The 23507-nt window shown below is 41.8% G+C and overlaps 1 protein-coding gene across 4 annotated transcripts; it reads right to left on the reverse strand.

The window, feature by feature from the left end:
- Positions 1-1914: 1914 nt before the first annotated feature.
- TMEM71 (transmembrane protein 71) lies at positions 1915-23082 on the reverse strand. 4 transcript variants are annotated; one of them, XM_050941298.1, is made up of 8 exons: positions 22846-23082; positions 19058-19118; positions 16974-17186; positions 12804-12976; positions 10999-11184; positions 9273-9348; positions 6899-6960; positions 1915-3252 (listed from the first exon to the last, which is right to left on the reverse strand). In XM_050941298.1, coding segments are annotated over exons 1-8 (795 nt in total). In that variant the 5' UTR covers positions 22868-23082; the 3' UTR covers positions 1915-3250. The 4 variants fall into 4 exon arrangements, with proteins under 4 accessions (XP_050797255.1, XP_050797256.1, XP_050797254.1 ...); XM_050941299.1 differs by lacking the exon at positions 22846-23082 and adding an exon at positions 20359-20437 and having other exon boundaries at positions 10999-11100; XM_050941297.1 differs by lacking the exon at positions 22846-23082 and adding an exon at positions 20359-20437.
- Positions 23083-23507: the final 425 nt, after the last annotated feature.

Genomic DNA, 23507 nt, shown 5'->3' on the forward strand with positions numbered 1-23507 from the left:
CTCTGAGGTGACAAATGTGTGCAATTCTTAGCAAGATTCTTTATTAATACCCTCACAACTAATAAATTTTCTCGATTTACATTCTAATATATAAGCATATTATAAAATAAAGGTATAGGACAAGTGAAGGGCCAGATCCCATAGAACCGGGCCCAAAGTCTGTACCTATTTGATGTACTGGTACTCTTTTTTACCACAACCTTCAGTTCTGAGGGCTACTGCTATTGTTAGGATAGTTCCACAGGTGTATATGGTGCTCCACAGATGGATAATAACGGATGTGTCCCTGTTCCAAACAGCTTACAATCTAAGGGCTCCTACAAACACTGCTGGGCATAATGCTTGCTACCGTTGAGAACCCAGCCTCCTCACTAGGATAAGCAATATATCTGGTACCAAGTGTTTGCAGGATTGGGCATGAAATTCGATTTTACACAGTAAGGAATGACCAAACATAAGATCAGGGCATGGTGAACAAGGATTATAATAGCAAAAGGTGATACATTTATTGTTACATGTGCATCTTGAAAATTCCTCAGTGGATTTTGTATTTTAATTAATTTAATACATTAAAATTGAACAAGAGCTCAATTACTGAAAGTAGAGACTTTAGAATACAGTAGCCCTCTCATAGAACACAAATGTCACACTAACTAGCAGTCAACAAGTTTGTATTTCACTAGAAATACTGTTTAAAATACTCTGAGCCTGATTCTCCAATTAATAGAAGCTGCAGATGCTCAACACTTCAAAAGTCAATCTACTTTTACTTAGGAGCCTAAATATGGATTTAGGCACCCATGTTACAAAATGTTGGCTTTACTCTTTCATCAGCCTTGATTAACTGTGACCCAGTGTTTCATTCCAGCGAGGCAATAAAAAGTTTGATTCTATATTCATCATGAATTCCTAGGAATTATTTTAAAAATAGAGAATTTTCTCCTCATTGAGATAAAAAGTATATTTAAAAGAAGGTCCACTATAACTAGCACAGCATAAGTAACAATATATATATAAATACCACACAAGTAATCTGTCACTCTAGAGTTAAAGTGAATAAAGAAGCTGAATTATGTAATATTCACAGAATTATTCAAGCTTATCATCTTTATTACAAGAAAAATATGGAGGTGTGTGGCACCTCTCAATTTTTTATTATTTACTATCATTGTATTTTTATTATTATTAATAATATTATTAATATGTGAAGCAATTTTCCTTTACTTCAGGATTCTCTGCCTGAAGTACACCCTGGTGTCTTTATTTAAACTACAAATACTGGACTGTTAGTTTCTCACCTGGTCTGTTTTTATCAGGGAAATATTTAACATATTCAGCAACAGTATTTTAATATCCAAAATAGATAACGCGGCTGTTTTCCCTGCTTGAGCTTTTGGTGCTGAGTCTTACATTCAAAATATAACCAGAATGATATTTACCCCTTGAAAGGTTGGCATGTTCATTTTAAATAACTGCCACTATGTTTTCCTTCATTTCCCCACATCTCCAGGGATTCATTCTCACAAACACAAGTGTATCCTGTTTGAGGATGGCCATAAAGGTGAGTAACTATAAAAATATAGGCAGCTGAACTGTGATTTATCATTTCCTTTTTTCCTTCATCAGGACCTTCAATTTTTTAAAATTAATTTTTACAAAAGTTTACAGATACTTCTATTATGGCTGCCAGCCTGTTCGCATCCCACCTGTGGAGTTAGCCTTTCCACAGGCAGCATTACCTGTCAGATTTAGCAACTGTGGTTCCACTGGTGCCAGTTTTAGCACAATGGGGGATAAGCAGACCAAAAGCAGCGAGGGCAGAAAGATTTTGCAGACAATACTACACGATCACATTTTCATCATTTCATAGAACGGGGAGGTGAAATTTTACACTGGCTAAACTGGCATACTATTTAGTTATGAGATAGTGTAGTCACAGAACAGTGATCACTGGGCACTCAAGGGGATTAATGTTTAGCATTGTCTCTTAAATCCAATATCAGAAAAATGAGGTTCAATGCTTTAAAAATAAAGGTCATGGACTCTTTATTTGTTAAGTTAACCATATGATTCTGGCGTCTCCAGCTGCTCTTCCAACCCTCTGACTCCTGACTTTTCTGAAGGTAGCACTTCTGGTCTCTAACAGGAAGCACTATTCTGGCACAATTAATTTCCATTCTCTCTTTTCTTGTGTTTCTAACACTCATTTTTCTATCTTCAAAATCACTCGGAAAGAACCCAGAATAGAAATAAAGGCCAAAAGGCTGTGGCAAGGATGAGACAATGAAGGCCCTGAAGAGTTTTAAGTAGATTGTCCAATTCACCACTATCCAGAACCATTCTCAGCTTTTAAACAGTTTGACAATAGGTTATTTCAAGACTGTAATGCATGTTCTATGGCCAGAGCAGCAACATTAGTGAAAATGGTTTAGACATCAATAAAAGATGGATTTGTAGGGCTTGCTAGACATTTTGTTCCACTATCGTAGTCTTCAAGGCCCCAAATCCTGCAAGTTACAAAGCTTGGGTGACCCCTGTGTCTATGCAGAGCCCCGCTGGCATCACTAGAAGAATCTCAAAGGGCTTTGTAAGCTATTAGGGCCCAAATCTTCAGCTGGTGTAAACTAGTGTAACTCTTTTCATTCACTGGAGCAACACTAATGTACAGCAGCTCAGGGACCTGGCCCTGCATCTCTTTGTCTAAATCCGGCACACTGAAATGCAACCACCTCTGGGCTGAGACACAGCAATTGTTTAACAGCCCAAACGATTCAGTAGTTAGGGCAGAAAATGAAGAATACTTTATTCAAATGAAACCAGAAAGGAGGTTTAGATGGAATTAGGTATACTGAAATCTGATGAGGATACTAGGGCTAATACCCAGTTCTGGTGAAAAGCTCCATGGGATCTTTTCAGCACAAATGGACAATACTTTAGTTGTACAGCTCATCCTACAGATAGCAACCTCAGCAGCATATTAACACAATGCAAACTTAGAGTCAAGATTGCAACCTATTGAATCACCGAAACATCTTCCTAAGCAGCTGTTTTTTCTTCAAGGTTTTCCATTCCAGTAATGAGCAAGTCTAACCAGGATTAGCTCATAAAATCTGACAAAGTCACAGCTGAGCTGGTGAATCTGCAGACTTCATTATCTGAATGAATGGTTCACTCTTCTCTGGAGCATTATTTTTTCTTACCCTACAATCCTTTATAGCGTTTTACTTACCGATTCAGTGTTTCAATTATTTCCTGCAAGAAAATGTCAAAATTAATGTGTACATTTTTGTATGTCCTGATTCCAACAGTTTTTATAGAGTTTAAGGCCAACAGGGACCACTAGACAATCTAGTCTGGACTCCTGCATATCACGGGCCACTAAATTTCATCCAGATATTCCTATATTGAGCCTAGTGACTTTAGGTAGACCAAAGCATTTCATTTCTCAGGAGACTAAATTGTTGTGTGCCAGTCAGAGCGCAAGACAGAGTGAGGTGCTACCAATACCCAAGGCCTCTGCAATGGCAGAAAATTAGTTGGGTGAGATATCCCTAGATGATCCTAGCAGACAATCCACACTCCATGTAAGCGGAAGATGAAAAAACCCCTGATATGCCTGAAAATCTAACACAGGAGGAAATTCTTTCTGAAACCCATATCTAGTGACCAGTTTTACCCTAAGCATATGAGCGAGACCAACCAATCAGGCATCTAAGAAATTTCTCTGTACTACCTCAGAATACCTGTCACCCCTGTCTAGTGTCCCCTCTCCAGCTGTCACCAATCTCTGATGCTTCAGAGAAGGGTGAACCCGTCCCCGAATACATCTGGCCAATTGTGCACTGTGGAAAAATTCCTCCCTGAACCCTACAAGTGTGTACCTGAAGCCCGGAAGCATGAGCTTAGATGATAATCATCATTTTAATGCAGAGGTACAAGTGTTTGGGGCATGTTGAGGGCAATTCAGAGCTTCTTCTTCTCCCCATAGTCCATGAAGGAAGGGAATTAACACGGGGATTCGCAGTGCCTTGTGCCAATCAATATACAAAGACAGCCCAATTCTGCCACCTTTAATTATGTTCCTTTCTCACACAAATAGCATCATTTTACTCCACAGAACTACTTGTGTGAGTAAGGTACTCTTCAACATGAATTAGGACAGAAGAAGACATCTAATCTAATTGTATGTAGCAAACTGAAAAGTCTCTTCAGAGGCCATTTGTGGTTTAAAATTATTTTCTTTCTTTGTAGCACACTGTTGTTCATGACCTAGTCACAGCAGAAGATAAATTAGTAAGATTTCAATCTAGTTTAAGGCTCTGCTTCTCCTCTCATTTACATAGTATAATAAGTAACATATCTACCAACTAAGAAACAGTAGATCATACATGTGCATAAATTGACATAAATTGAATCAGGCCTTGATTACACTACTATCCCTAATTACATGCTTTGGTGTAGCTACATGAATGCAAACTCTAGTGTAGACAAGCAAAGACACTATTTGTACCAATGGTGGTGACCATGGTGTTTCAAATAGGTAAAACCACTGTGTAAATGGTGGCTTTGCTTGCCTGCAGCTACACTGTTGGCTGTAGTTGGAGCAAATACCCAGTCTAGATATTGCTGATGATGCAGGAGCCCTTAGTCCACTGGGAGAGGAGCTGCAATGCATTCCCTATACTTTTGAGGCCCACACACAACCAAAGGAGAGGAACCACAAGCCCCATTGCCAATTGCTCTAATTCTACCTCCCAGTTCATTGCTCTGTCCTCACACAGAGACCTCCAAAGAATTAATCAGCCCTCTCACAGTCCCACCATCAGTCATGCCCTCCAAACATGCCTCCTTCAGATTCTGCTGTGGCTCCCAATCCCATTCCTCTCCTTGGGGTTGGGTTTCCCTTCTTCCTTCAGCTGCATTGCTTCCTCATTCTTCTTCTGGTGCTGGGTGAAGTCCAGGAGGGGCTGGGACAGCTAGTCTCTCACTCCCAGGAGAGAGGAAGCCCAGAGGGAGTCTCTTTAGTTCCCTTCTCCATCCCAATCTCATCCTAGGGAGGGGCACAGTGCTGGGTGCCAAAGAGGCCTGGCTGCAGAGCTAGTAGGGAAGGAGACAGACTACGGGCTTCAAAAGCGCTTCCAGCCCTTTAAAAGAGGGAGCAAAAGGAGCTTTGCCTGCTCCTTGTGCAGAGGAAGGAGGAAGCCTATTAGCATGTGGGTAGCCTCAAATACCTTCTTTTCTTAAGGAGGTGGGGAACAGGGAAGGACAGCCAATCAAACAGACAGCCTTGTAGGCAGGTCTGACAGCCTGAAGTCTCTGGGGAAAACCCATACAGGTAGCAACCTGACTTCAGTAGAGTTACATTAGCATCAAACTGACAGGAGAACCCTAAGGATCAGATACTGCCAACCTTACTCATGATTACTAGTAACTTGCTCTGTGAATAGTGCCAGTGGATTTATTAGGATTTTCTACTTACTCATTGTGAGGAAAAATGTTATAATCTGTCCCTACCTGTATAAAGTGTGCACAAATTACCATTCTTAAGAAAATCTTGGCCTCTCACAATATCAACATCTACAATTTCAACACTGATCTCCAATCTTTATACTCCCTTTCCACTGCTCTGCTTCCGACATACTGATCTGTGATTCCAAAAGATAAAACTTTTGCCTGGCTTCTCCTGTTCCCTCAGGTTACACTGCACTCTTAAAAGCTGGCACCTGATTGAGAAAAAGAAATATTGCCCTTTTGATCTCCCCTCTTGCCACACATTGAAATCCAGAGGCTCCCAAATACTTTTAGCCTCAGCAGCACCTATAAATAGTCTTAAATTAAGAACAGACTTCTGCTGTGTGGAAGGTCAGTGGAATTACCTTTTGTAAAGTCCAGCATGTGTAGAAGTGATTGCAGGATTGGGGCCTATGTCTGAGCTGGTCTCATATCATTCAGGACTTTATTACACATTAAACTTTCCACGTACTGTACTGAGAAGCATGGCCACTGACAGGGATGGCAAAAGGGGCAATTGCCATGAGGTGCGGGCAATTTAAAAGGGCCCAGCGGCCTCTGGCTGCCACTGCTGCCACAGTAGTGGTGGCCGGGAGCCCCGGGTGCTTTTACATCGCTCAGGTGGGCTGTAGGGCTTCTAGGCGTGCATGGGGTGGTACTGGCAGCAGCGAAGGCAGCCGGGCAGGTATGTGGAAGCCTTAGCCATGACCATTGATTGTTCTGTCCTAAGGCCTGGAATTGCTGTCGGCAGACCTGCTGAGAAGTTTCAATCATAGACAAAACTTTGAATTAAATCAATTTGAAACAGCCACATTTAGAAATGAAGAAACAGACTTTATTCAGCTCCTCAGGCTAATTTACCACTTCCTTCTATGTCGTTCATGCTGACTCACTAAACGATGGTTTAATAGGTTAATTTTTATGTTTTCGCTGCATTTACTGCTAATCATGAAAAGGCAACATTCAAACACAAAGAATATTTTCATGACCACAAAGTAGCAAGAATAGCTAAAGCCTCTTGCAATACCTACTGATCACTCATTGTCATCTTTTGACCAGAAGGTGTATTGATAGAATCTCTTCATCTAAAGCTCTTAAGTATATTGAAATACTCTTGCACTGCTTACCCTAATTTGGTGGTTTTGGAAGAGGTGACAAGACTGATGAAAGATGACTTGGCAGCATCTTTGGAGCAAAAGAACAGTCAATTTTAAATGTATGATTCTGCATGTGATTAAAGGGAAAATTCTGCCCTCAGATGCACATATGTAGCTTTTATTGAACCAAGGAGAATTGTACACACACACACATCTAAGGACACAATTCGACCCTGGAATCTAACCCAACAAAATATTGTATGTCAAGTATAAAGAAAGTTTCTACTTACAAACTAAAATTATCAGCAGCAAAAAGACCGACAAAGTGGCAAAGCGTCCTCCCAGAAAGCATCTGAAATCATAACAAATACCCCAGTTTTTAGATTGTACGATGGACAGATATTGGGTCAACACAGTAAAATATGCACGCCACACATTCCAAGATCAGCCTTCAGTCAGCTACCATTCTGGTCCTTCAGCTAAGGACCCCAATATTCCCAGACGGGTGATGGGAGGCGTGGGCTGGGAGGAGACCAGTGTCATGGAATGTGATAGAATGTTTACCCCACACATGCCAGGAAAGGGTCAATATGAGCCTGAGAAAGGCCATGGTAGGAAGAAACCAAGGAGACCAACAGCAAGGAGTTGGACTGAGCAGATCCTGGCTGCTGGTTGTAGGGTCCTGGGCTGGAATTTAATGTAGTGGGATGACCCAGGTTCCGCTACCATACCACTGGTATGATAGAATGAGGCCAGAGAAGGGGACAAGGAAAATGAGAGAGGACGATGGGGCCCAGAGTCTAGGCTGAAGACCTGATACAAGGTCTTGAACATTGGTTTGTTGGACTTCGTTACCCTGAAAGGGTTCCCTTCTCAAACTTTCAAATCCCCTGTCCAAATATATGTCTTGCACAGCCCAAAAAAGCATTCCGACGCTAATGGAAGTTGTAATGAATATACAGAATCCTGGGGAAATAGATGAAAGTCACAGGAGATAGAGAAATTCATGTTTTTTTGAGAATCAGGTGAGCTATTACTATAATTTCAAACTTGACACCTGTCTGCAGCCAGGTATCTCAAAAATTCCATTATGATGCTGATCCCTTCTGCATTCACAAGTGCGTTCTTTTTTTATTTCATATGACAAGATTCTTATATACTGAATCTGGGCTAGTATGCATTAAGAAAAAAACAAAAGCCAAGGAATATGTAGTACTATGTTTTGAAATTTTCCTCTCCAGTGTAACACATGCCTGCTTGGTGTGGCACTCTGTTCCCTCTAGTGTCTAGACCAACTGGAGATTGATGAGTCTGCTATAGCCTTACTAAGAGACATGTATCTTTTAGCTCATGCAGTAGAGGCTCATGCATTAAGCTCCAGAGGTCTCAAGTTTGATCCTGGCCATCAATTACTGGAATCGGTTGGCATTACAAGGGATACCAGTTTCAATGGATTTCTTCTATTCCCATCACTGACATTGAAACTAACCTTTTCCCAGTGACTCAAACTCAGAGTTCCAGACCCTACTGAGCTCACTAGGATATGATCCAAAGCCCACCAAAGTCGGCCTTTACAGCGATTACTTTAAAATAAAACCCGCAAAACAGGTTCATAATCCCAAAAGAGTGTGTATAAATAGTGCGGGGAAGGCGGTCATGGGCGTCTCTCCATGTGGTCTTAAAAACAGCTAAACTCTTTTTTCTCAAACTTCCAAATAACAAAAAAGTGCTCCTAAATTATGAATAAATATGCAAAAATTCAGCCTGAGAGATAATGGCTTGAGAAAACTATAAGCATCTGAAAGTGACCCATTAGAATGAAATAGCTTAGACAATCTTAACTATAAGCAGTGAGCTATGTTCCACCTATAATAAAACTAAACCATACAGATTACAGACAGCAAATTAGTATCAAAGAATGGAAAAGGAAGCAAAAGTGGATTTCCTGAAGCTCCACTTCTCTTTTGTTCAGCTTACAGAAACTTTGCTAATTAGGATGTTTGGGTTATGCATCAAGTCAAAGAAATAAAAATCTGTAATATGTGCAGTGAATAGCTCTCAAAGATCATCTTTGTCTTTTGGGTTAATTGTTCTCCAAATTTTAAAATTAGATACATAAAATTACATTTCTTAATTTTATTAGAATTGATGAACCTCAAATCGAAAGGAAAAGTAACCTAACTAGACCATTTAGTTCTTAGAGGATATTTACTTATAAAGTTTCTTTAAAAGACATATGTTACAACTTAATACAATTAAACTAAAAAAACCAACAAAAAAACCCCTGAAAGTGGTAGTATATCCCAACAGAATTTCCTATATAATTAATTGCATAACTCATATGTCAGACAAACTAAATTATGGTGCACAATTTGGAATATATATTTGAACACCTAATTTATGCAAGCTAAGAAAGGATGTGTGCATACAGATCCTGCATTTGCACAGAGCCAGTTAGGTATCATATCTGCATCCAAACACCTAATTTGCACAAACACATCAAATATTTGCTTGCAAATGCATCTTTGCAATACCGCATGTCTAACTTTGAAAAACAGGCCCTAAATGTCATGTTTTATTCACCAGTTGACATTATAAAAATTATATATATATATATATAACACGAATAAAGCATGATTATAATGAAGATGAAATCAAAATTACCTTGCACACACTGAAATGATTAAACACATGGACAGTATAATCATTTGATAAACGACATTTCTCACTGCATTGGATTCTAATAAAAAAGGAAACAAGTTAGGAATAATAATTCTTTTTTCTGGACATACTAGAAAACAAGTAGCTCCTTCCTTCCAGCTGCCCTCCTCTGAAACTGTGATCCTGAAATTCAGTGAAGGAAGAAGTATTTGTGATAAAAAAGATGCTTTACCAAAAACTCTACTATGATATTCACCCAGAGCTGCCCAGAGGATTCAGGGGGCCTTGGGCAAAGCAATTTTGGGGGCCCCTTCCATAAAAAAAAGTTAAAACACTATAGAATACTATATTCTCATGGGGACCCCTGTGGGGCCCAGGGTAAATTGCCCCACTTGCGCCCCCCCCCCAGGGCAGCCCTATATTCACCATGGGCCAGCTCCACAGAAGTCAATGGGAGTTTTCAGTGGGGGGTTAAATCAAACCCACTAGAGGCAAACCCAATTATTCTATTCTCCATATAGACAGACTATACATCTGCATTCTCTTTTTTGAAAGCTGTAAAGTCTGCCAAATTGAGTTCTAAGTGTCATATGAAAATATATTCTCCCACAAAATCTTCCTTAACTGGACAAATATTTTTGATAATGGACATAAGGATGTACATAGAAATTGCCATGAGAAGTATTCATAAATGCAAAAAAATCACCTTAACAAATTAAAACATAATTTGTTTTTTAGATTTTGCAATAATTAGAACAGTGTAAATTTACAAATCTCAAAATTTGGGAATTTATTTGCTAAAGAGACCAAGAAAAGTTTAAATTCTTTTTTAAATGTCCATAACTCAAAACAAATTAACAGATTTTTATTTTTAATCACAGATTTTATTTTTAAATTCTCAAAAAATATTTTTACAGTCAAAGACCAGGATGAAATTCTAGCTCCACTGACGTCAATTGGAGTTTTGTCATTGACTCTGGCAGAGTCAATATTTCACCCAACATACCAGAAATTTGTGGAAGATATACTGTACTATTCAAATATAGTAAAATCTTAAAACAGGCATTAAATCTAAAGTGAAAATCTCAACATAACCATATCCAATGAGCAGTTAAGGCAGCTGTATATACTATTATTAATTTATTAGTATATATTATTCTATTATATGTATTTACATGCAATATGAGAACTTATATTAGAAACTGACATATTTTTGAGTGTGCCTGGAGAATTCATAGGGAGTTGTTTCTACGTTAAATTTTTATTGCAATGAAATTTAAACTTAGTCACAAATTTGACAATTTGACAATTTTGAAATAATTTTCATTAAGTGAGTTTCAAAAAGAACACATTTTGGGGGTATTTGAAATTCTTCACAAACATTTTTAGTTTCAGATTTTTTCATTTTTTGTCCCCCCCCAACTTGATTCTCCCAATCCTCTCCCTTACCTCCCCTTTCTCACCCCCTCCATTTCCCTGAGTTTTTTCCTCTCTTTCAATTTTGCCACTGAATATGGAAGAACAAGAAAAAAGAGGCATACAAGAGGGGAGAAAATTAAAAAGTTTTAATTTTAGATTTAATTGGAAAAAATGATTTTTTTTCCAAATTAAAATTGTGCAAAAATCTCCGGTTTCAAAAAAGGCCATTTTTCAATACCATGTTTTTCCACTTGAAAAATGTCAACCAGCTCTACAAATAACAAACTGAGAAGAAAAGAATATAACTCACTTGAATGATCCAAAGTCTCTTCATGGAAATACCCCTCTACCATAAACTGGGAGCATGGCGAGGAATCACCGAACTGTTTTCTTGACTGAATGAACACCACATCTTTAGAAAAAGAGGATGCATCAGCTGCTGGTGTTTGCCTTTGTGACATCCAGGTTTTGCATTCAGAAGAAAATTCAGAGTCATCTGCAAGAGGCACATTTGTAACTTTCCTAGCTCACAGTAATAGAAAGAGGTGGAGAATTTGTGCTGATAGATTTTTAAGATAAGAAATAACTCAATCACAAGGATTTCTCTGAACTGTTAGTGATATGGAATTGGCAGATCCATTATATGTAGGAAAGTGCAGGGGGGAAGAAGCAAGCTAAGGACAAAACTTCATAAATTTTAACACAGTGAGGATAGAAAAAGCTCAAACTGAAAACAGCAATGGGACAAATGATCAGACTTAATACTTAAGTATCTCATCTTCACTGGCTTCCTATCCAAAGTCAGTTTCAAAAGGCCCTCCGAGGTTATAAAGATCTCCATGGATTCAAACACTGTTACTGTCTCATGTCACTGGCTCAATTTGCTCTGCAAAATTCTGTCTCTGATCTGTCTAAATCAGTGGTTTTCAAAGTTCAGGTTGCAGCTCAGTACTGGGTCACAGAATGCAAGACACTGTATTGCCCATCAAAACTCAGGGACCCTGGCAGCCGGCCACTAAAAATTAATAGTCCCTATCAGAGGCGGCTCTAGGTATTTTGCCATCCCAAGCATGGCAGGCAGGCTGCCTTCGGCGGCTTGCCTGCGGGAGGTCCCCGGTCCCGCAGATTCGGCGGCAGGCCTGCGGGAGGTCTGCCAAAGCCGCGGCAGCAGCAGACCCTCCGCAGGCATGCCGCCGAAGGCAGCCTGCCTGCTGCCCTCGCGGCGACTGGCAGAGCGTCCCCCGTGGCTTGCCGCTCCAGGCACACGCTTGGCATGCTGGTGCCTGGAGCCGCCCCTATTCCCTATCTGTTCTGACACTGCGCTGTGCCCCGGAAGCGGCAGCAGCAGGTCCAGCTCGTAGGTGGGGGGAGCACGGGGCTCTGCACGCTGCCTCTGCCCTGAGCACTGGCTCCACACTCCCATTGGCCAGGAACCGGCCAAAGGGAGCTGGGCGGGGGGCGGTGCGTGCGGGCAAAGGGTTGTGCGGAGCCACTTGCTCACCTCTGCCTAGGAGCCAGACCTGCTGGCTGCTTCCAGGGCACAACACAGTCCATGGTGCCAGGACAGGCAGGAAGCCTGCCTCTGCACCCCACTGTGCCGCTGACTGGGAGCTGCCACAGGTAAGCCCGTGTCCCAACCCCTCACCCCAATCCTCTGCCCCAGCCCTGACCCCCCCAAACCAGAAGCCTCCTCCTGCACCCAAATCCCTCATCCCTGGCCCCACCCCAGAACCTGAACCCCCAGCCCAGAGCTCTGACCCCCTCCCACACTTCAACCCCCTGCCCCAGCCCAGAGCCCCCTCCCACACCCGGAATCCCTCATTCCTGGCTCCACCCTGCAGCCCTCACCCCTGCACCTCAACCCTCTGCCCCAACCTTGAGATACCTCCCACACCCAAACCCCCTCATCCCCAGCTCCGTTGGGTCGCGGACATCAACAATTTTCTTCAACTGGGTCACCAGGAAAACAGTTTGAAAACCACTGCTCTAAATGTTGATTTGAGCAGAGGCCCTCTGCAAAACGAAGGAAATTGTTATTCACCTACAGTGATCCTGTCATTAACAGACAGGCCTAACTAAATACAGAACATACTAGTGATGTTACTGTGGGCTTACCATTGCCATAGTGCTGACTGGCATCTAGTTTATTATCTCCATCATTCCAAATCTCCTCTACATGAGGAGAATCCATATTGCTAAGGACAGTGCTGTTGAGCCATGAATCCGAGGCACTGAGACTGAACAGACTAGCAAGAGAGCGACGGATTTTCTTCCTTCTCCTGAATATTCTAGAAAGGAAAGAAATAACCATGTTTTAAAGGGACGAGGCAAAATACTTTTATTTATAAAACAGTGTAACAGGGTTCACGCTGCGCCCCTGGTTATTTAGCCCCTGGGCCTCCCCCTTCTATGAGTCAGGGACACTTTAGTATGGTGCAACACCCATGCTCTTTATTCTCACCCACCATCAGTTCCCAACTATATACAGGTTTCACAACTACTTTGCCTATAACAGACTGGGAGGCTCCTACTTCCCTCTGTACTGTGCCAGATCCGGATCCGGATCTGGATCCAAATCCGGACCTTGACCCTTTCCCTTCCCCCCTTCTCTGGCCTCCTCCCAGCCTTTATAGCTCTGGGCTAATAAGACTGGCAGGTGTGGCCAGCTATCAGGCAGGCACAGAACTATTCACCCATTCCCAATCCATTCCCCTTGATTGGGGGCTGGAGTGGCAGGAGCTGATTAAGAGCTTCTCAGGGTACGTCTACACTACGGGATTATTCCGATTTTACGTAAACCGGTTTTGTAAAACAGATTGTATAAAGTCGAGTGCACGCGGCCACAATAAGCACATTAATTCGGCGGTGTGCGTCCATGGTCCGAGGCTAGCGTCGATTTCTGGAGCGTTGCACTGTGGGTAGCTATTCCGTAGCTATCCCATAGTTCCCGCAATCTCCCCCGCCCCTTGGAATTCTAGGTTGAGATCCCAGTGCCTGATGGGGCAAAAATCTTTGTCACGGGTGGCTCTGGGTAAATGTCGTCAGTCATTCCTTCCTCCAAGAAAGCAACGGCAGACAATGATTTCGCGCCCTTTTTCCCTGGTTTGCCCTGGGAGACACCATAGCACAGCAACCATGGAGCCCGTTCAGCTTTTTTTTACTGTCACCGTATATCTACTGGATGTTGCTAACAGACGCGGTACTGCAGCGCTACACAGCAGCATTCATTTGCCTTCGCATGATAGCAGAGACGGTTATCAGTCATTCTGTACCGTCTGCTGTGCCATTGTAAATTGGCAATGAGATGACGGTTATCAGTCGTTCTGTACCATCTGCTGCTGTCATGGGTGCCCCTGGCTGAGGTCGGCAGGGGCGCAAAGACAAAAATGGGAATGACTCCCCGAGTCAATCCCTCCTTTATGGTTTATCTAAAAATAGTCTGTCCTGCCTAGAATATGGAATAGAAGTGTGCTAGAGAACCAGTGTACCAGAGAACCAGAGAGCACAGCCGCTCCATGTCAGATCCCGCAGAAATGATGAGCTGCATACCATTCACGGGGGGTGCCCCTGCAACAAACCCATCCGTTGCTTCCCTCCTCCCCCAACCTTCCTGGGCTACCGTGGCAGTGTCCCCCACATTTGTGTGATGAAGTAATAAAGAATGCAGGAATAAGAAACAGTGACTTGTTAGTGAGATAAAATGAGGGGGAGGCAGCCTCCAGCTGCTATGATAGTCCAGGCAGGACATTAAACGGTGGGAGGAAGAGGAGCCCAGCATCCCGCTGCTAGGATAGTCCAGGCAGTACAGAATCTTTTCTTTACACATGAAAGGGAGGGGGCTGATGGAGCTCAGTCCCCAGTTGCTATGATGAGGACGGTTATCAGCCGTTCTGTACCATCTACTGGGAATGACCGGGAATCATTCCTATTTTTACCCAGGCGCTCCCAGCCGGCCTCACCTGAGGCCAGCCAGGAGCACTCACGGGCTCATGACGAGGACGGCTATCAGTCCTATTGCACTGTACCATCTGCCACTGGGGAGGGGAGGAGAGAGTATGCTACTGTTTACTGCTGCACCGTGTCTACCAGCAGCATGCAGTATACATAGGGTGACATATAAAAAAATCAAGAAATGATTTTTTCCCCTTTTCTATCACGGAGCGGTAGGGGGGGTTAATTGAAGAGATAGACCCTGAACCACCTTGGACAATGTGTTTGACCCTACAGGCATTGGGAGCTCAGCCAAGAATGCAAATGATTTTCGGAGACTGCGGGGACTGTGGGATAGCTGGAGTCCTTGGTACCCCCTCCCTCCCTCCATGAGCATCCATTTGATTCTTTGGCTTTCCGTTACGCATGTCACGCAGCGCTGTGTTGTGGACTCTGTATCATAGCCTGGAGATTTTTTAAAAATGCTTTGGCATTTCGTCTCCTGTAACAGAGCTCTGATAGAACAGATTTGTCTCCCCATACAGCGATCAGATCCAGTATCTCCCGTACGGTCAATGCTGGAGCTCTTTTTGGATTTGGGACTGCATCGCCACCCGTGCTGATCAGAGCTCCATGCCGGACAAACAGGAAATGGAATTCAAAAGTTCGCGGGGCTTTTCCTGTCTACCTGGCCACTGCATCCGAGTTCAGATTGCTGTCCAGAGTGGTCACAGTGGAGCACTGTGGGATACTGCCCGGAGGCCAATACTGTTGATTTGTGGCCACACTAACCCTAATCCGATATGGTAATACCGATTTTAGAGCTACTCCTCTTGTTGGGGAGGAGTACAGAAACCGATTTAAAGAGCCCTTTATATCGATATTAAGGGCCTCGTTGTGTGGACAGGTACAGCATTAAATCGGTTTAACGCTGCTAAAATCGGTTTAAACGCATAGTGTAGACCAGGCCTCAGCCAGTGACCTGCCACAAACAGGAACATGGTCTAGAGGTTAGAGTACAGGCCTACGACTCAGGCATCTGGCGGTCTGTTCCTTGCTCTGCCACAGGTTCACTCTTGGGCTTGTCATTAAATTTCTCAATGCCATTGTTTCCTCATCTGTAAAATGGGTTTAACAATGTTTACTTCTTTCACCAGGGTGTTCTGTGGTTTAATAGTTTCCAAACTATCCTGAGCTTCTTGGGTGAAAAACCACTAGATACTGTAACATTACAGGGCCACATTTTACCTCCCTCAGGTAACACCACTATTGAAGTCATGTGGAAGTTTTGCCTGAGTAAAGATTGCAGGACAGAACCTGTATTTTTAATTTTCTTTTTTATTCTCCGTCATGGTAATACCCTCTTGGGAGCAGGACAGTAACACATCCTTTTCTGCAGAAAGTGTCCCTCTTCCTTGGGCAAACCATTTGTTTTGCTATATTTCTAAAAACTGCAGCTTTAGGTTTACAGTTCTGCCTGGATCACATCATCCATTAACTCTCTAGAAAGGCATCCACACAGAAACAGTGTTGATTAGTTTTGAGCTTCTGATGAACATCAGAAGGAGACTCATCACAAATGTATTGGGTTATGGCCATAACAAAATGGATCAGTGACTACCCTCAATTTTTTAAATTCTGGGCCATTGAGTGATGAAATTACAAAAATAAAAGTTAATATTTAGAATCCAGAGGAATTTCCATATCAAATAAAACATGTTTTATAGCAAATACAATTTGGAGCCTTCCATATGTAATACAGCATTAATTGGCAAACTTCCTAATGACCCACTGAAAATTACACATTTGCTATATTTTGAAAATTATGATAGTTTGAAGGTGAGACAAACAAAAAAATCTTGAATTTCCTGAAGATGTTTGTTATACCTACTTTTGGATTTGCTCTTATCCTTCTTTCATGCTTGGAAGAATTGAAGTTACCTCTTTGGAACATTAAATATTTCAGCAACAGGTGAAAAGCCATGAATTTCTGGGCAGCTGTACCTCTCTTTTATATTTACTGCAGAGAGCGCCAATCACAGTAACATCTGTGTGCTTAAAACTTTTGAGATAATGTTATAAGGCATAACTCTGAAGACAAAGTGATGTTAACCACTGCAGTCTCTCTGAATTATACTACTTGGTGTGTTCCATTGCTATTAGAAAATGGAATCCAGGTATAGAAATAGACATGGAATCATAGGACCTTGAAAGGGACCTCGAGAGTCATCTAATCCAGTCCCCTGAAGTACTGAGCATTATAGTCATACCCTAACAGCCACCCAGAAATCAAGTTAAGTCCAGAGTTATAACACCAACATCCAATATTAAATAAAATGTGTGTGACTCACTCACCTAACTAATTTCTCCTTATAGGTAACACTTGTCTGGGTTGGGGTCAGTGTTACGTTACCATCTTCATCAGACAGAAAACTGTCTTCCGTCAAAATGTAATAGCCATTAGTAAGAAGCCGAGGACTACGGCGACATGTGAAAAGAGAGCCCGTCAAGGGGTTTATGGAACAACATTCATAGGAGGTGTCACTATCCAGAAAGGCATAAGTGTAACTGTAAAGGAAAGAAATAAAACCCTCTAAGTTAGCATATGCCTGTTTAGCACAGGAGCATAAATGTTAAAAAACGATTGAATGATAATGTTTTTAGGTATCAGAGAAGTAGCTGTATTAGTCTGGATCTGTAAAAAGCGACAGAGTCCTCTGGCACCTTATAGACTAACAGACGTACTGGAGTATAAGCTTTCGTGGATGAATACCCACTGCATCAGATGCATGTGGTAGAAATTTCCAGAGGCAGGTATAAATATAAAGGCAAGAATCAGTCTAGAGATGAATACCCACCCACAAAAGCTCATGCTCCAATATGTCTGTTAGTCTATAAGGTGCCACAGGACTCTTTGCTGCTTTTACAGATCCAGACTAACACAGCTACCCCTCTGATACTAGTCTAGAGATAATGAGGTTAGTTCAATCGGGAGGATGAGGCCCTCTTCTAGCAGTACACATCACTTTTCATTTTAATAGCTCCCAGAACACTACAGAGTTGTGTAACAGGGTGGTTTGCCCTTATGGACTAGAGGTCTGGGGACAGCCAGCGCTGATTACTAAGGAGGCACACAGGAGCAAGGCTCACCTGTTTGCCCTATAAAGGGCAACAGGAAGCTTCAGAGAATGGGGGAAATGCTCAGAGAGAAACAGAGGGAAGAAGCTGCAGGAAGTGAGTCTCTGGCTGCGGTCCCTTCTCCAGCTGGGGACACCGTGAGTTGTGGCTGGGTAGGAAGCCCTGACTGGAAGATTTGTTTTCTCATGAGAAGAAAGCATAGAAGGCAGGCCAGGCCTAGAGTCTTCTCCAGCTGCTCAGAGAGAAAAAAGACATAGCTCTCAGGAGGAGGGGATGTTCCCAGCTTAAAACTGGAGTGGAAGATGTCTGTTTATTTGTGAACTTCTTGTGAATAAAATCAGACCCTAACGTGAGCTGTTGTTATTGGATTCATGAAAGCCTGTGTGGAGTTAATCTAAGAAGCCCCTTTAAGGGGGAAACTGAGTCAAGGGGCTGCTTGTAGGGCCACCCTGAGGCCACAAGGATGGAAGAGGCCACTCACTCACAAGCTGTAACAAAATGGTATACAAACTATGCACAGAGATCACTTCACCCACCACTGAAATGCAGCCATCTCTGGAGTGAAATGTAGCAATTGTTGAATAACACACAACACTAGAAAAGTATTTAAGACAGAAGTGAGTAACTTTTCCCACTGGAACACAAGGGGACTGTTAGGTAGGCATAATGTATGTTCCTGATTTTGGAATTGGGCCCCAATTCTGTGAGGTGCTGAGTATTCACAACTCTGAGTGACTTCATTGGGATTTGAGGGTGCTCATCACTTTGCAGGGTCAGGCACTAATCCCGATATACATTTATTAGTATCAGTATAAGCAGGTATAGATCTTTCAGCAAACAGTCCCAGAGATAGTGGGAAACTCATTAAGTTCTTGAAGACTGGAAAGAGGTAAGTAATAGATAATTGTACAAAGATCTCTACCAGTGACAAGAGATGACAGTATTGTAATGCAAGGGCTAGGGGTGGGCATGCACCACTGCCCTCTGCTAGACAGAATTTGAAATGAACAACGGTGCCATATACCATATGCTACAGTCACTTCATGGGGATTCTACTTTAGTTCAAGTGGCTGGGGCCTGTGTTTTTCAAGCAGGAGTATCTGAATTCTATCGTCACTGTAGCTTTGAAGTTTCAAGTGGCCACAGATTTACAGCACGGTGATATCTGTGAAATGCAATGCGGCCATGCTTTAGTATGGTAATAGCACCCTAATCATAAATAGTTTAAATAGGAATTTTAGAAATGTTTTTCAAACACAAAGGAAAAATAAAATGAAACAAAGGATAGTTTTATTCCATACCTTGGCAAAATGTGTTCAGGGGACAGACTTTGCCTGGTCTCCTTATCAAACACTGAAGAACCTGTTGAGACAAAGACCAGATAAGGAGAAGTCCCAGCACTGGCTCCCCACACAGGCATTTCAAGTGACAGCTGAACCAACTGACTGGTTTTCACTAACCATATGCCTTGACGAAATTGAAAGAAGAAAAAAGGAGAAGAAAATTAGGAAAGGAAAAGAGACAAAAGGAAAGAAAACAGAGTGATGGCGGGTAGATAAAATGAAACCTCATATAATTTAAGCTTGTATAGCATCATTCCAAAAAAAGTAGCATGAATCAAAGCTGATTACAATCAATAAATCCAAGTTGCCAATGTACTGCACAGTTTTGTGTCTTGTGGGAAGTAAATCCAGGCACATACAAGGGAATAGGTCCAGCACTTTTAATGGCATTGTCTGATTCACATCATGAACAGCTCACTGACTGATTGATTCTACCAGCAGTGCTCAGGTTCTCCTATAACAATTATGTGGTGCCATTAAATGGTCACACCATTACTATTATAAGGTATCATGCAAGTGGACATCTGTAGATGTGGCACAGCAGGAGCAGTTATGGCAACAATGGCAAAGATTTGAGGATAATGATTGATCACAGGACTATGGAGCCATCTAGGAAGTAGGATTTTGATGTTATGTGAAGGCTCAAATCTGCAAGGTCCTACGCTCAGTGTCACAAGGATTAGGTGATTAAGTAATTTTAGTCTATGATGGGGTTTACAAACTCCTCTCTACAGCCGAGGCAGGGGAAAGGCTGGAGCAATACGGAGCCAGAAAAGCTCTGCCCATGCCCATCAGGCACTGCCAAGCATAGTATAAAAAAGTTTCAGCAGCTCAGGAGTGGGGAGGTGAGAAGAGAAGAATGAAGGGGGACATTTTGGGGAAAAAGGCAACCAGACAAGGCTCCTGTCAGCGGTGCAACCACATGGAATGGCAATTGTCAGAATATCACACAGTTGTTTGTATGGAATGGTCACAAAGAGTGAGTGTTTTCCATATTTACACATTATAGATTTGTATTTTATATACATTAGTGGCTGCTGAAATATTCTCTTCTTTAGAATTTTATAGAAAAGCCTCTGTAAAATCTTGTCTTTTCAATCAATAAGAAAACATTACATCCAAAGAAAGAAATTCATATTCACTTTAGAAGGCAATCTCTCATGTGTAAGGACACAATCCCTGACAGGTGGTTCTTAGATTCCAGAATAAGCCCAAAACGGCAAAATCCCATTTAAGAAAGCCCAGAGAAATGCTCATACATTTACTTGCTGCTGGTGTTGACATTAGCTGGGATATTTGATACATCTTGAAAAGGTCTGTTGCAAACTCTCTGGAGCTACATGTATCACAGATGATCTGCAAGAGATTTTAAAGGACAATTGTATTTATTGAAAACAGAGAGCTGCAATGTATACTCAGGAATGGACATTACAGCACTAATTATGCTGTATTCCATTCTATGTGAGTCTGATCCTGCCATCCTTCCTCATTGATTTCAAGAACAAACTTGTTCCAATAGGGCCTGCAGGCCCAGGCCCTGGCCCAGGCTCAAACTCTGTTGGGTCAATTGCAGTCTCTTTGCAATCTGCAACTGTGATCTCTTTCCTAATATTTAAATCCAGGATGTACAGTATAGATAGACTTACAATTGTCCTACGAGCACTACAGTTTTTACTTTATTTTCTCAATAACATGCTTTAGAATCACTGTTATGTAAAATAAAAAGCACTGAATGAGAAGTAAAGTTTGCATACAATATCTTACATGTCTCTAGTGCCTTGCATGAGAGACTATCACAGTGCACTTTACAAACTGGTATACAATCTATGGTTTCTACCCTACAAATACTTAGGCCTGTGAGTAGTCTCATTAAAGTTACTCAAGTATCAGTGGGGTAGCCGTGTTAGTCTGGATCTGTAAAAAGCAACACAGAGTCCTGTGGCACCTTACAGACTAACAGAGGTATTGGAGTATAAACTTTCGTGGGTGAATACCCACTTTGTCAGATGCATGTCATGCTCCAATACATCTGTTAGTCTATAAGGTGCCACAGGACACTTTGTTGCTTTTTAAAGTTACTCTGATGACTATGGTTTATATCAGGGGCAGCCTATGGCACCTGTGCTGAAGGCGGCACGCAAGCTGATTTTCAGTGGCACTCACACTACCCGGGTCCTGACCACCGGTCTGGGAGGGGCTCTGCATTTTAATTTAATTTTAAATAAAGCTTCTTAAACATTTTAAAAACCTTACTTCACATACAACAAAAGTTTAGTTATATATTATAGAATTATAGAAAGAGACCTTCTAAAAATGTTAAAATGTATTACTGGCATGCGAAACCTTAAATTAGGGTGAATAAACAAAGACTCGGCACACCACGTCTGAAAGGTTGCCGACCCCTGGTTTATATGTAGGGATCACATCATCCATCACTGAGAGGCAGGACAACTTCAGGGGAAACATAACAGCTGTTTAACAGCATGCAGGGCCGGCGCTTCCATTTAGGCAGCCTAGGCAATTGCCTAGGGCACCAGGATTATTGGGAGGCGGCATTTTGCCGGGGGGGCAGCAGGCGGCTCTGGTTGACCTGCTGCAGTGATGCCTGCGGAGGGTCCGCTGGTCCCGCAGTTCCAGTGGAGCTGCCGCAAATGCAGAGGGTCTGCTGCTCCCGCAGCTCTGGTGGACCTCCCGCAGGCACGACTGCGGCAGCTCCACCGGAGCCGTGGGACCAGCGCGCAGGGCGGCGAAATGGCCGTGCGCCTAGGGCCCTAAAAATACTAGCGCTGGTCCTGACAGCATGTAGCAACACTACAGATCCGTTTAGGATAAGATGTGAGGGAGAAATGTAACTCCATATGCACATACTTTCTTCAGTGTTTGCAAGATTCTGGGACAGTAATTCTGTGTAAAATCATTGCACAGAAAAACATTGCTTTGTAAATCACAAGTGCTCTTAAACTGTTCTTGAAGATGTGTATAATTGGGAGAAGTGATATCTTTTATCGGACCAACTTCTGTTTGATCTGTTTTATCAGATCAAGCTTGTCTCTCTCACCAAACAGAAGTTGGTCTAATAAAAGATATGACCTCACCCACCTTGTCTGTAAAATAAACATTGATATTATCCATCAAAATAAAAAAATCTAATTCTGCCAAGCAATTATTCATATCAATTGCCACTTTGCAATTACGTTAAGTAATACTTAACATTAAGTAATATTTGTGACCAACAACACATTAAAACGAGGCCTGTAGTTCAACAAATACCTTTTAAACTAACACATGACAAAAGGCCAAATATGAACAACCTCACTGAAAATGAAACAAAGCTAAAGGCAAGTCAGAAACATTTTATGGCAATCATTCAAATCAAAGTTTATTGAGTCTACAACACTGCCCAGTTCTGAAATTTAAATCACTAAAAAGTAAGCATGAAAGCGTCCGTCTTTCTACTCAGAATGTATGAAACAATTTACTTTAATCACTTTCCTTGGTGATAATCAAACTGGTCCTTAAAACAATGACACCCTCAGTTGGTAACTAACCAATCCCTTGCGCATGTTACACTCTACACTGTAAATATTTACATCAATATGTACCAACCACATAATTAAAATTATTTAAGCCCAAGTATTTAACCTGTTCAGATAGCAAATATTACTCTCTTATCTTTCGAAATACAATAATGTCTATTTGTTCATACACGTCACTTTTTGAAGGGTATTTTAGTCTATTCTCTTTACCGGAAGTGATGAAAGCATTCATAGAAATGTAAAGCTTCTTGAAGAGCTGACTGTAAATGGAGAAATCCAGGGCTCAGTTATTCCTTTGTTGATCAAAGTAATAAAACATCAACATATGTAAAATCTTCCAAACCTGGAAAAGCCATTTCACTATTAACAAACGTATGCAAGAAGTTTTTCATAAAAAGAGTCTCTGGAATGCAACTGTAGGGTGCTCCTTATGCTGCTTCCTGGAACAGAATAGCTCTGAGGTCTTTGAAAAGGCAGGTCTATAAAGCCCCTTGTTTCCTTTCGAAAACAGACTGTGCAATCAGAAGCAAAGAGGCAGAATGAGGTCATTCTTCCTGTTAAGTAGCCTCACATCACAAGCATTCATTTTGAAGAGTAAACTGAAGATTAAGATTAGGCAAGTGAACAACTCTGCAGGGTGTTGCAAAATGCAAGATATGCCAGCTTTAAATAACGGTTTTCTATTCTATTTATAGCATGGTGCACAAAACTAGCACCTTGTCTGTGATGCTTGTAAAAGAACTGATACAACTTTTTTCCATATCTTTTATTTATAAATCTGATACAGTTATGACTCAGTATACTTTACAGTCATGTATTCATATCACTTAGTATAATACTAATGTTGTGAGACTTGAAGGCTTTCATTTCAT

This window comes from Gopherus flavomarginatus, chromosome 2 (assembly GCF_025201925.1).
Source record: "Gopherus flavomarginatus isolate rGopFla2 chromosome 2, rGopFla2.mat.asm, whole genome shotgun sequence".
Classification (NCBI taxonomy): domain Eukaryota; kingdom Metazoa; phylum Chordata; order Testudines; family Testudinidae; genus Gopherus; species Gopherus flavomarginatus.

Coding starts and splice junctions, on each gene's coding strand:
- TMEM71 (XM_050941297.1), bottom strand. CDS start 20,404: ATGTATCAAATATCCCAGCTAATGTCAACACCAGCAGCAAGTAAAT. Junction 12,977..16,973: donor TATAAGGAGAAATTAGTTAG/GTGAGTGAGTCA, acceptor TTTCCTTTCTAG/AATATTCAGGAGAAGGAAGA. Junction 6,961..9,272: donor ATCATTTCAGTGTGTGCAAG/GTAATTTTGATT, acceptor TTATGATTTCAG/ATGCTTTCTGGGAGGACGCT.